This window comes from Pan paniscus, chromosome 3, assembly GCF_029289425.2.
Source record: "Pan paniscus chromosome 3, NHGRI_mPanPan1-v2.0_pri, whole genome shotgun sequence".
Lineage (NCBI taxonomy): Eukaryota > Metazoa > Chordata > Mammalia > Primates > Hominidae > Pan > Pan paniscus.
This window is the reverse complement of record NC_073252.2, coordinates 96,436,270-96,450,611: the sequence shown is the minus strand read 5'-3', so window position 1 is coordinate 96,450,611 and position 14,342 is coordinate 96,436,270. Positions and strand designations below refer to the sequence as shown.

Genomic DNA, 14,342 nt, shown 5'->3' with positions numbered 1-14,342 from the left:
TTCGATAAGTTTTAAAAGCTGCAAACTGCAGCTTTTGAAATAAAGGAAGAAAAAGACCATTTGTCTAATAATATTCAGAGAAAAGTTAATATAGCTTTCTAAAGTCTCTAAGTTATTTCTTGGGAATGCCTGAGCTCTAGAAAAAAGCCTACTCTTCAAAAAATATATATATTATACAGTTAGACTGTACACTCCACATGCTGTTAATTATAATCTTCTTTCTCAGAACACTTCTCTACACACTGGGATACCCTATAATATTATGGGACTCAATCACTGCTTTGGATTGGAAATAGTGATGCTTTTGAAGACCTGCCATCTGATATATTAATACTTCTATACAGATTTTTTTTTAACAGCTTCCTCAAAGAACTAACAGCTAGTTTAGATGCATAACAAGACTAATTCTACTACTTCCAAAACTGGAATAACTTCTTAAAATTTCTTTCATTTATATTTCTAAAACCTTTTCCCATTTAGTGTTCTTCCTACTTTCTCAAATGTCCAAGCCCAAATGCAGTTAAAAGCAAAGAAAACAATATGAAAATCTGACCAATGATTTCTTAATGCAATTCAGATATCTATGTATTGTGGTTAAATTTCAATTATTTAGGAAATATGTATTTATTTTGTGGATTTCTCAGGCTCTGTCCTTTCTGTTTCTCATATTTATATTTAGGGCATTTGTTCTTCAAAATTGATTCCACCAGAAGGAAGGAAAAACAGATGTAACTTATCCTATGAAGACTACCATTTATTATTAGCTCAAGTTTAATATGTAAGCCATTTGATCAATAAAAACTCTATTATCCTAATTCAAAGGCTTAAAACTGGTAGCCCTTGGACAGGATGAGGCCTGAAGATACTTTCTGTTTAGCTTCTATAGTATTAAAAATATGTAATCCAACATTTAAAACTCAGATGTCACATAACAAACTAGACATTTCAGCTTTCTCCCCCACCTCCCATCCCCAAAATATAAAGATTGGGCAGTATTTGGCCAAACCATCATACAGAAACAACTGGCTAGAGAAGAGTAGTGGTTTTCCCCTTTCAATAGGACAAAGGCTCTTCAATTTACCACAGTCCCCACCATTCACTGTTGTCACTAACAACAAGGGCCAAATATCAGTAGCCATTTATTGCCAAGGTTTATCTTCTTTTTTTTTTGAATTATTGAGAATATTTCTTTGGACCCACAACTATCAAATGTGAAAAAAAATAAAAAGTATGCCAAAAGGGCCACGTGTTTCTACAACACATGAAAGTAAAGAATAATACTGCATGTCTAATATGCAAATAAAATGTCTCTGCCAAAATATCACAACTTAAAATGCCATTATGAAACAAACCACAGAAAGACCTTATTTGTGTTACATACCAGGAACATACCAAAATTTGAATGTCTGATCCACACAGTGATTCACATAAGATGATAAAGAAACAAATGGATATTTTGTGACACAAACGTATTGTGAAGCCTTAATATCACAGATTTATATGCATTTAATTAACCATATAGGCTATCTGAAAATTATTCATACATCACTTGTTTCTAGGGTCTAAAAATGTTTTACAGAGAAAAGAAACTGCTGTTTACAATAATTAAATTTCTAAAATGAGATCTCTACAGTTGCTCTGAACTTGTTTCTAAAGCCAGATTTTATTAGAGTTTTAAAAAATTATTCAAAGTAAACCTAGTATCTAGATAAAATAATTTTACTTCTGCAAACAGTGTTCATATTTTAAAGCTACTCCTGGTATATACATAATGAAGATAAAACTATTTTAATATTGTTTATTTTTAAAATGTTCATAGTAAGAATGCTTAAATCATACTATAGGGCTGCGGAGTTTTTGTTTTTGATACTGATCAAAACTGGCAGCCCTTCAAAAATTAGTCCCATTTAGTAAATTAACCATTTTACATTTTTGAAACATTGAAATTTAATGTTGGCTAATTATTAATTTTATATGCCACTTACGAATTCTTTGTTCATCATTTTTCAAATATTTTTGTTTTGCACTATAGTAAAGATAATTTTTAATTTTTCCCCCAGAGATAAAGCAAGTTTTCAGTTTTGTTTACCATTCTCATTGCTATAGTTCATCAGCATGCCACAAAAGACAGTCAAGAGCTTCTCATTGGCGGGATCTGTTATACTGCACAGTGACCTTAAATGGTCAATTACAATCTGTGCACCACCTGCTTGGTCAACTGCACTTCTGCCCTCATCTGTAAAACAAAGAGTTAAATTAAAAATAAAAGAAAAAAGAAATGTACCTTACAATTTCAAATACAAAACATAACAGTGTTATTCTTTATTTTGTGAATAAATAGAAAATAAACCTAGGCAGGACATTAAATATGTCTTTTCAGAAAAAAACAAAAGAAATAAACATGGAAATGGGGGTGGGATGGGGAAAAGAGACAATCACTTTTTAAGCAAACCAAGACTATTCTCATTGGCATCATATAGGAGCTTACAGAACTTCCCTGTGTCCTAGAAGTTTACAATATGAAAACTTTCACTCCCTCTTTCACAAATGACAATGCTGTGTAAGAGAAAAAAACAGAAACTAAGTGATATTCTATTGGTATAAGTTTTTGTCCCTCAGGTTAAAAAAATCACTAAATATAACTTTTTGTCATTGGTTTTCAAAATCAGCTATTATCGAAGAAAACCATATGGGAACGTTATTATGTCTTTGATAATAGCTATTATTAAAGAAAACCATATGGTGTAGCTCTAAATCACAATAGGTAATTCCTGAATATTGGTACTATGGTCTTTGTTAATGGCATTTCCTATAGTCCAGAAGCATGTTCCCTTTTTTCATTCTTGATTTGTTTCTTTTTTCCTTATTCCCTCTCTTCTAGGGCACACCAATATAATTCAACATTACAAAAAGTGGTCAAGTGATGGTCAAACATAACTTCCATTATGTGTCCATCTACATTGCATAAAACAGATGTTACTTAACTGTCAGAACATACAAACAGCTTTAGACTACTTTCTAACTTTTGAACATAAGAATGAAAATAAATTAAAAGAAGAGTATGTGTCATTCTAAATCTGACACCTTAGATAAAATATAACCACCCTCTAGAAGAGGTCCAAGAGAAATGTGTGAGCCATAAATGTGAACCACATGTGTAATTTAAATTTACTAATAGACACATTAAAAAATAACAGGTGAAAATTAATTTTAGTAATATTTTATTCAATTCAATATATCACTCTGATATACAAATCAATAAATTAACAAAATATTTTGTATTATCATCTTCACAATATATCTTCAAAATCCAAGTGTTTTCTACCCTTACAGTTACATCTCAACTCAGACTAGCCACATTTAAATTGCTCAGTAGCTAAATTTGGCTAGTAGCTACCACACTGTACTATTCAGCTACAGAAATATAGCACAAAGATCAGCAAAAGAAATGACTCACAAAGGAATTACAGCTATGAAGTTAGTTACAATTTGAAAGATTTTCATTTTCCAAATATAAGAACTGAAACTAAGGTCACATCTTTATTACTGTTGCTGAATCATATTAGATGATACAACTTAAAATATGTAATTTCTTATGGTATACACACACACACACAATTATATAGTAAGACCTCAGAAATACTATGTTCATAATTTTGAAAATTTTTGAGGAAATCCACACTAAAATGAAACAAAACAGTTTTATCCACTTAGTTTTACTGTATTGTTATAAAGATGGAAAACAGGACTGTATGCTAATCAGCTCATCAGATCACAGAAAATTCTTATACTGCCAGAGTAACTAGCTAGATGAACCAGCCAAGAACAATTGGTCAAATCTCATTTAGAAATCTAATTTCCAAATTTTTGTTTTCCATAACATAGATGTAAATTATCTAAATTACTGGGCAATTTCTATGTGGATGATGTCTCAGAAAACTGAACATTAGGATTACAAATCTAAATGTTCAGACCTTCAATAATATGAAGGTATAGTACATCCCATCCCTAAATTGCAAAGCTCGAATAGTATTTGATTCTAATTCCTGAGTAAACTGGGCTTTTGAAATATAAATCATGTATGCTTAGGACTTACTTAGAAGAAGACATCTTAGAGAATAGCTAAACTAAGCCTTGTATTCATATATTAGGAATTTCATATACTAGGAAACTAGGGCTTAGAAACTATGTGGCACCTATTTGCAATGAACTGTGAATGAAAGCTGGCTTCCTATCCACACTAAGCTAGTAAATGTTCAAAAATTCCATAATTCAATAAATTAAAATACAAACTTATTCAACAAATTTGATGCAATAAAAACACAATACAATTCAAAGCAAATTACCTATTTGTGTTTCAGAGCCACAGTGCTTTTCTTCTCCTCCTCTCCTTCCACCCCCCTCCTCTGAATTGTCTATAACACAGCTTTTTGCTCATGTGTTATTGAGAATTGTTTGCAAGGCATAAACACAATCTGTATACTAGAAATTACGTTATTACCAAATATGAGAAGAAAAGCAAAGCATGTGTTACAATAATAGTGATCTGGGTTCAAAAAATATTAACCACCACTATAGGAATGATTGATTATACAGCTTTTTTCTTTCTTTGGACAAATCAGCCTGAGAAACACACTAAAAGCATTTTTAAAAAAATATTTAATAGAATTTAAGGATTCAAAGGAATAAATGATAATAATGTGTTCCTTTAGCAAAACCAGTGACATAAGTCATCTTTAGAAGTATCTTACAACTGACTTATTTTTCCAGTAGTATTTAGAAAACAAATCATTTTAAATACAACAGCTATCATTGCACAAGTCCATATAAATTGGTTTTCCATAGTTAACTCTATACCTTCATGTTACATTATCATAATGAGTATTATTGTTCACTTAAAAATAATTCTCAAAAGGTTCCCTATCCTAAACTTGTGTATCCCTAAGTGTAAGCTCATCTTTCACTCTTTTCATAAGTAACAGCTAACCTATGAAGCATCCTGAGCTGTCACTTCTAAAAATATAATTTACATCTCAATTTTCCTCATTTAATTATGAAGCATCCAACCACTGGAAAAAGTGCAGCCCACTCTTTAAAGTCCTATTAAATCCTTTAATGATGATCTTTCACACAAAGCAGTTTCCGGCACAAGTATGATCATTCTTCACATTAGCTAAGAGCAGGGCTTTAAATCTAAAGAGTTACTGCACTTCCATTACCCTTCTGTAATCAAAAGCAAGCAGCAATAAAATTTGTGTCATGGTTATCATGTCTCACAAATGAGAAAAAAAAAATGTTACCAAGTTAAACACTATTATCAGGTACAAGTTATACACTAAGGGTGAGGAAAAGACCTAAAATACAGCCACTGAATCTAACTATTGTGACATGTCGTACAGTGCATCCTAACTTTGGATTTTACTACGTTTCCTCCTTGTGTATGGCAAATGCCTAGTATATAGTAGGTACTCAAGAATTTTTTAATGAATGGGGCCTTTTGACAGATATTGATAAATTACTATTCACCTTGAGGATGGATGATTGTGAGAGTGACACACACACATACGTTGGAGTTTGTAAATTTCATATTAAAATGTGATTTTTAAAAACTGTCACTTGCATCTTTAAATTTATCTGAATTGAAAAGGAAGCAAGTATCAAAAATCTTTCTAATATGTTAGTGTATTCTTAGCCTGGCTTCTAATATTCTGTGGTTTAGTATCTTTTTCTATAGGAGATAATGTTACTGATATGAGAGTAATGTTTTTGAGACATAAATGTCATTTCTACTTATCATGGGTTAAGTTGTGTGCCCTCCTTCAATCTATGTTTAAGTTCTAATCCCCAGCACTTCAGAATGTGACCTTATTTGGACACAGGGTCATTGTAGATATAATTAGTTAAGGTGAGGTCCTACTGGAGTAGGGCAGATTTTTAATCCAATATGACTTGTATCCTTATAAGAGGAGGGGGATGCACAGAGGAGAATGCCATGTGAAGACAGAGGCAGGGATTAGAATTATGCTACCATAAGCCAAAGAACACCTGGGACCACCAGAAGCTACAAAGAGGCAAAAATGTCCTCCTCCCCTATAGGTTTCAGAGAGAGGCATGCCCTGGTGAGCACCTTGATTTCAGACTTAAAATCTCTGGAACTGTGAAACAATAAACTTCTCTTATTTTAAGCCACCTAGTTTGTGGTACTTTGTTACAGCAGCCCTAGGAAACTAACACACCACTCCATATAATAGAATATAATACAACACTGTGAAATATTTAAGTTTCTTTTTTGTGTGTGTGAGTATTGTTTAGAAATGGGATTTTGCTCTACAGGCTAACTGTAATAGGAATGTTCCTTGTTAACAACAATTTACCACTGGGAGAGGAGCAAGAGCACAGAAAAAGCCCACAGCTGTGCGGGAACGGGTCCAAGCCTGAAGGCAAAGCAAGAACACTAAGGAAAGTCCTCCAGCACCCATACTCTAAGCATAAAGTAAGAACAGCCGACTACTAAAGGAATTTGAAGAACATACTGCACTCAAGTAAGGTGAGCAACAACAAAACATGAACCTAGTTCGACTCCTGACTAGACTGGCTTGACCTCTACCCTATGCGAACACCCTAAATTAAAAGGAAGTGCGCTCAATTCCAGAGATTAAATACTGTTAATCTGTTTTCCTACAATAATATCCAGCTGCAATAAAAAGTTGAGATGCATTTTAAGAAAAAAATAACTCACTGTCAAAAGATGAAACCAACAAAACTCACAGGTGATCCAGATGTTAAAACTATCATACAGGGACTTTAAAGTAACGATAATGACTATGTTACAGGATCTAGTGGAAAAACTGAATAATATCCATGAATAGATGTGAAATTTTGGAGAAAATGGAGACTGTAAGAAAGAGTTAAATGGAAATGCTAGAAAGGAGCAACACAAAGAATTATTTCAACAGGCTGAATAGCAGACTCAACAAACCAAGAAAAGACTCAGCAAACTCATAGATCAATAGATCAACAGAAATTACACAAACTAAAACATGAACAAACTAAACAAGTGGGAGTGGGATAACCCAGAGCACCCAAGAGCTGAAGGAAAGAAAATAGCAAATGGTCTAACCTAAGTGTACAGTAGTCAGCAGTCCCCCTTCATCCATGGTTTTACTTTCTGCAGTTTGTTACCCATGGTCAATGGTAGCATGAAAATAATAAAAAAAATTCCAGAAATAAAAAAAAATAAAGTTTTAAATTGCATGCTGTTCTGAGTAACATAAAATTTTACACCATCCCATTCAAATCATGAACTCCCCCTTTGCCCGGTGTATTCATGCTAGATACACTACCTGCCCATTAGTCACTTAAGTAACTGTCAGATCAGCTGTCATGGTATCGCAGTGCTTGTGTTCAAGTAATGCTTATTTTACTTAATGGCCTCAAAGTGTAAGAGCAGTGATGCTGACATATGGCTATAACTGTTCTATTAGTTATTGTATTAATCTCTTACCATGCCTAATTCATGGTTTAACTTTATTACAGGTGTGAAAATATATTTAAAAAGACATGATATATACAGGTTTGGTACTACCTTTGGTTTCAAGTGTCCACTGAGGGTCTCAGAATGTATCCCTTGTGGATAAGGGGGCACTACTGTACCTGGAATCTCAGAGAATGAAGTGCTAGAGAACAGGGTAGAAAAATATTTTAAGAGTTAATGACTGAAAAATTTTCCAAAAATGAAAGCCATCATGCTACAAATCTCTTAAAGCTTAGAGAACCCCAAGCAAAGGAAAACAATTAAACATACCTAGACCTATCATAGCCAAGCTGTTGAAAAACAAACAAGAGGGAGGGAGGGAGAGAGAGGGAAAGAGAGAGAATCTCTTAAAGGCAGCCGGAAGGGGGAAAAAAACAGAAAAAATAAGAAATAAAGCAGACTTCTCATCAAAAACTATGCAAGCTAGAAGACAATGAAATAACATCTTTAAAGTCCAACCTAGAATTCTACACCCAGTGAAAATATCTTCCAGTAAGTAAGGTTAAGTAAAATTGTTTCAAGCAAATAAAAGAGATAATTCATTGCAATAAACCTGTTATGCAAAAAATGTTAGTAAAAGTTTTTCAGTTAGAGGTATACTAGACAAAAATTTGGATCTACCCAAAGAATGTAGTGCACTGAAAATGATGAAAGTATGTTAAGACAGTTTTTCTCCTATTTTTAAAAGATAATTGACTGTCTAAAGTAAAAACAGGCCAGGTACAGTGGCTCACGCCTATAATCTCAGCACTTTGGGAGGCCAAGGCAGGAAGATCTCTTGCGGCCAGGAGGTTGAGATCAGCCTGGGCAACACAGTGAGAACCTGTCTCTATTCAAAAGGAAAAAAAGAAATTAGCCAGGCATTGTGGCATGCACTTGTAGTCCTAGCTACTCAGGAGGCTGCGGTAAGAGAATCACTTGAGCCTAGGAGTTCAAGGTTACAGTGAGCCATGATTGCACTACTACACACCAGCCTGGGCAACACAGCAAGACGGTGTCTCAAATTTTTAAGTAAAAATAACATCAATATATTTGGGATTTCTAACATATGTAAACATGAAATAGAAAACAAAAGCATAAAAGATTTAAGGGAGGAAGTGGAACTGTACAGTAAGGTGATTGATTAAATTAATGTGACAAAATATTTGAAGATAAACTGTGATAAGCTAAGAATAAATATTGCAAGCCACAGGGCAACCACTAAAAACTTACAAAGTGGCATCAGAAGCCAATAATGGGCTGGGCACGAGGGCTCATGTCTGTAATCTCAGCACTTTGGCAGGCCAAGGCAGGCAGATCACTTCAGGTCAGGAGTTCCAGGTCAGCCTGGCCAACATGGTGAAACCCCATCTCTATTTAAAAAACATACAAAAATTAGCTGGGCATGGTGGCGTGCACCTATAGTCCCAGCTATTCATGATGCTGAGGCAGAAGAATTGCTTGAACCTAGGAGGCGGAGGTTGCAGTGAGCCGAGATCGCGCCACAGCACGCTAACCTGGGTGGCAGAGCAAGACTCCACCTCAAAAACAAACAATAAAAAAACACAAGAAGCCAGTAATGGAGCTAAATGTGAAGAATCCAAAAAAAGGCGGACAAAGAGGGAAAGAGGAACAAAGAACAGTTCAGACAATTAGAAAACAACTAGGTTCGGAAATAAACCCGCCTTTGTGGGAGAAAAAAAGAAACAACTAGGAAGATGGTAGATTTGAAGCCAACCACAGAAAGATCATATTAAATACATATAATCTAAATGTCACTTAAAAGGGAGAGATGGTCAGATTGGGTAAAAAAGCAAGACCCAACCATGCTGTCTATAATTAACCCACTTTAAGAATATTAAATAATATTAAAAGGTTGGTAAAAGATATACCATGCAAACACTGATCAAAGGAAAACTGGTGTGTCTACACTGTCAGACATAGTAGACATCAGAACAAGCGGTATTGGCTAGGGGTGGAGGCTCGTACCTGTAATCCCAGCACTTTGGGAAGCCAAGGCGGGAGTTTGAGACCAGCCTGGCCAACACAGTGAAATCTCATCTCTACTAAAAATACAAAAATTAGCCAGGCATGGTGGCGTGTGTCTATAATCCCAGCTACTCGGGAGGCTGAGGCATGAGAATCACTTAAACCTGGGAGGTAGAGGTTGCAGTGAGCCAAGATCGCACCACTGCACTCCAGCCTGGGCAACAGAGCAAGACTCCATCTAAAAAAATAAAAAATAAAAAATAAGCAGTATTATCAGGGATAAAGGGGGACATTACATAACAACAAAAGGGTTAATTCAACAAGAAGATACAACAATCCTACACCTGGAATCCCAGGATTTGGGGAGGCTGAGGTGGATCATTTGAAGTCAGGAGTTCAAGACCAGCCTGGCCCGACATGGTGAAATCCTGCCTCTACTAAAAATACAAAAAAAAATTAGCTGGGGATGGTGGTACACGCCTGTAATCCTAGCTACTCAGGAGGCTGAGGCAGGAGAATCACTTGAACCCGGGAGGTGAAGCCTGCAGTAAGCCGAGATCCTGCTACTGCACTCCAGCCTGTGTGACAGAGAGACTCCGTCTCAAAAAAAAAAAAAAAAAAAAAGATATAACAATCCTAAATGATGTATAAATGCCTACAAACAGAGCTTCAGAATATATAAAACAAAAACTGATAAAACTAGGGATAAATCCACACATTCACAATCACAGAACAGATGCTTATTAAGTTTTAACTTAGGCTTTGTGTCAGGTACAGTAGACACAAACAGCAACACAAGACTTTGCTTTCAAAGAGTTTCTATTCCAATGAGGAAGACAGAGTAGTAAACAGAATAAAAGCCTCAATACAGCCGGGCGCGATGGCTCACACCTGCAATCCCAGCACTTTGGGAGGCTGGGGCAGGTGGATTACCTGAGGTCAGGAGTTCGAGACCAGCCTGGCCAACATGGCAAAACCCCATCTCTACTAAAAATACAAAAATTAGCCAGGTGTGTTGGCACGCGCCTGTAGTCCCAGCTACTCGGGAGGCTGAGGCAGGAGAATTGCTTGAACCCAGGAGGTGGAAGTTGCAATGAGCTGGGAGCAGAGATCGCGCCACTGCACTCCAGCCAGGGTGACAGAGCGAGACTCCGTTAAAAAAAAAAAAAAGCTTTAATGCAATTTTTTTATGGTGTGTTACAGAAGCATAGAGAAGAGAATATACCTCTTTTGGAGGAATGACTGGAGAAAAAAGGAGAAAGGAGGTTTATATAAAACTGCACAGGAATAAAAAGGAATAAAATGTTCATAATAAACATGAATACATTCACCTAATATCTATAAATAATGAATCCACAATAGGTAGATTTACATGGTAACATTAACATGTTTTCTCTAGTTCACTTATAATCTAAGTTAAATCCTATTTAATAGGAGTAAAATTTCCTTATTTTAAATACTGATTAATGAAATGTATTACACAGTCAGTTTCATCAATATATCTCAAAATCTGCAACTAAATTAGCATTCTCTCCCTCCTTTATCAATTTTCTGAATGCTCACTATGTTTCATACATTGAACTAGGTCCTGAGAATATAAAGACAGATAATTCACAGTTTTACTTGGGTGAGGGGAAAAAGAGGGAAGTGTGAGGGAAAACATATAATTTAAGCAGCAAACAAAATTAAGTGTTTAGAGTAAAATGGAGGCACAAATAAGGAAATTACTTTTACCTGGAGGAGTCAGAAAGAGATTCATAGCCATGTTTTCCAGAATGTCTTTCAAGCCCTTACTGCAATTTAACATGTATATAAAAAGAAACAAAAATTGTGTACCTTTTTGTTTAGATTCTAATTGGATTTCTTTCCTTATTAGCTCTATTAAGGAAAAATGTAGGTAAAATAAACTACACAGATTTAAAGTGTGTTTAACTGATGAGTGCTGACAGCTCTACATACCTTAGCAACCATCACCACAATCAACATACTGAGCATTTTCATCACAACCAAAAGAATCCTCAAGTCCTTTCGTAAGCCATCTTTCCCTCCACCTCTGGTCCCAGGTAACCACTGTTTTCTGTCAGTATAGATTACTTTGCATTTTATAGAAATGGCTTCATGCAGTAAGTATTCTTTTATGTGTCTATTTTCACTCTAATGATTTTGAGATTCATCCATGTCATCATGTATATAAGTATTTTTTCATTGCTAAATAGTATTCCATTGTTTGGATATACCACTATATCTTTTATCCACTCAAATATACTGATTGACATTGGGTTGTTTCTAGTTTTAGGCTACTGTGAATAATGCTGCATTGAACATTCACGCATAAGTCTTTGGGCAAGTATCTAGGAATAAAACAGCTAGATCATATCATAGGTGTGTATTTGTGAGTATATGGTTATTAAGCATTAAAACAATGATGAGCCACTGAAACATTATATTTAAGAAGTTTTCATATACTGTATGATATGGTCTGGCTGTGTCCCCACCCAAATCTCATCTTGAATTATAGCTCCCACAATCCCCACGTGTCATGGGAGGGACTCAGTTGGAGGTAACTGAATCATGGGGAATTGTTTTTCCTATGCTGTTCTTGTGACAGTGAATGAGTCTCATGAGATCAGATGGTTTTATAAAGGGCAGTTCCCCTGCACAAGCTCTCTTGCCTGCCACCATGTAAGCCTTTACTCCTCCTTCACCTTTCACCATGATTGTGAGACCTTCCCAGTCATGTGAAACTGTGAGTCCATTAAACTTCTTTTTCTTTATAAATTACCCAGACTTGGGTATGTCTTGATTAGCATGTGAAACAGACTAATAAACTGTAAAAATGAAAAATTCTTAAAAGAATGAGTGTATTCCTGAGTGTATAAGAGGACTTCAGTACATGCATATCAAACTGAAGTGGAACTTTAGCTGATTTATATAGGTACATACAGGGCTTCTCCTTCTCCAAAATCAACAGAGCTACAGAAAAGAATAAGCCCTATTCTATGAAACAAATTTTAAATGTATAACTTTTCTAATTAATTTAATAATAACATAATCATACAAATCATAAAATGATGAAAAAAGTTCAAGGCTAAAGGAAATAAGGATTGTTAAATATAGATCTTCATGTAAAAATAATGCAATTGATCTCACTCATAAAAAATTAAAATATTTTACCTGGAGGCTTGGTTGTTAGTCAATCAATTTTAACATAAAGTCACCTTTAAGAAAACTGCTTATCATTCTCATTTATTTATGACTTCCTGAAATATATACCAACTCAAAACAAATAATCTGGCATATCTCCATTCCTTTCTCTTTTTATTATAAAGCAGTGCATAATATGGATCTCAGTTAACCAAGATGAGGTAATACATACAGTATTAGTTTGTTTTCACGCTGCTGATAAAGACATACACAAGACTAGGCAATTTACAAAAGGAAGAGGTTTAATTGGTCTTATAGTTCCGCATGGCAGGGGAAGCCTCACAATCATGGCAGAAGGCAAGGAGGAGCAAGTCACATCTTACATGGATGGCAGCAGGCAAACAGAGCTTGTGCAGGAAAACTCCCCCTTACAGTAACTATCAGATCTCATGAGACTTACTATCATGAGAACAGCACAGGAAAGATCTGCCCCCATGATTCAATTATCTCCCACTGGGTCCCTCCCACAATACATGGGAATTAAAAATGAGATTTGGGTGGGGACACAGCCAAATCATATCATTCCACCCCCGGCCCCTCCCAAATCTCACGTCCTCACATTTCAAAACCAATCATGCCTTCCCAACATTCCCCCAAATTCTTATTTCAGCATTAACTCAAAAGTCCACAGTCCAAAGTCTCATGTGAGACAAAGCAAATCCCTTCTGCCTATGAACCTGTAAAATCAAAAGCAAGTTAGTTACTTCCTAGATACAATGGGGCTATAGGCATTGGATAAACACAACCATTCCAAATGGGAGGCACTGGCCAAAACAAAGGAGCTACAGGCTGCATGCAAGTCTGAAATCCAGCAGGGCAGTCAAATCTTAAAGCTTCAAAATGATCTCTTTTGACTCCATGTCTCACATCCAAGTCACGCTGATGCAAGAGGTAGGTTCCCATGGTCTTGGGCAGCTCTGCCCTCTTGTTTGCAGGGTATAGCCCCCATCCTGGTTACTTTCATGGGCTGGCGTTGAGTGTCTGCAGCTTTTCCAGGTGCATGGTGCAAGCTGTTGATGGATCTACCGTCCTGGGGTCTGGAGGATGGTGGCCCTCTTCTCACAGCTCCAATACGTGATGCCCCAGTAGGGACTCTGTGTGGGGGTCCAACCCCACATTTCCCTTCTGCACTGCCTTAGCAGAGGTTCTCCATGAGGGTCCCACCCCTGAAGCAAACCTCTGCCTGGCCAACCAGGTGTTTCCATACATTTCCTGCAATGTAGGTGGAGGTTCCCAAACTCAATTCTTGACTTCTGTGCACTCGCAGGATCAACACCACATAGAAGCTGCCAAGGCTTGGGGCTTCCACCCTCTGAAGCCACAGCCTGAGCTGTACCTTGGCCCCTGCTCACCATAGCTGGAGTGGCTGGAAGGCAGAGTACTAAGTCCCTAGGCTGCACAGAGTAGGCAGGCCCTAGGCCCGGCCCACAAAACCATCTTTTCTTCCTAGGCCTCCAGGCCTGTGATGGGAGGGGCTGCTGTGAAGACCTCTGACATGCTCTGGAGACGTTTTCCCCACTGTCTTGGGGATTAACATTCGGTTCCTCCTTACTTACGCAGATTTCTGCAGCTGGCTTGAAATTGTCCTCAGAAAAATAGAATTTTCTTTTCTGTCACATAGTCAGGCTGCACATTT

General features: G+C 36.4%; 1 protein-coding gene across 8 annotated transcripts in view; it reads right to left on the bottom strand.

The window, feature by feature from the left end:
• Positions 1–14,342, bottom strand: part of RAP1GDS1 (Rap1 GTPase-GDP dissociation stimulator 1) — a 173,473-nt gene that overhangs the window by 59,312 nt on the left and 99,819 nt on the right. For 4 of the 8 annotated variants that reach the window (XM_055111644.2, XM_003829915.5, XM_008955315.4 and 1 more), the window contains exon 5: positions 2,090–2,236. The exons of the other annotated variants lie outside the window; for them this stretch is intronic. In XM_055111644.2, the coding sequence (XP_054967619.1) occupies positions 2,090–2,236 (147 nt within the window). The remainder of the gene's footprint in view (positions 1–2,089; positions 2,237–14,342) is intronic. 8 annotated transcript variants of the gene reach the window in all.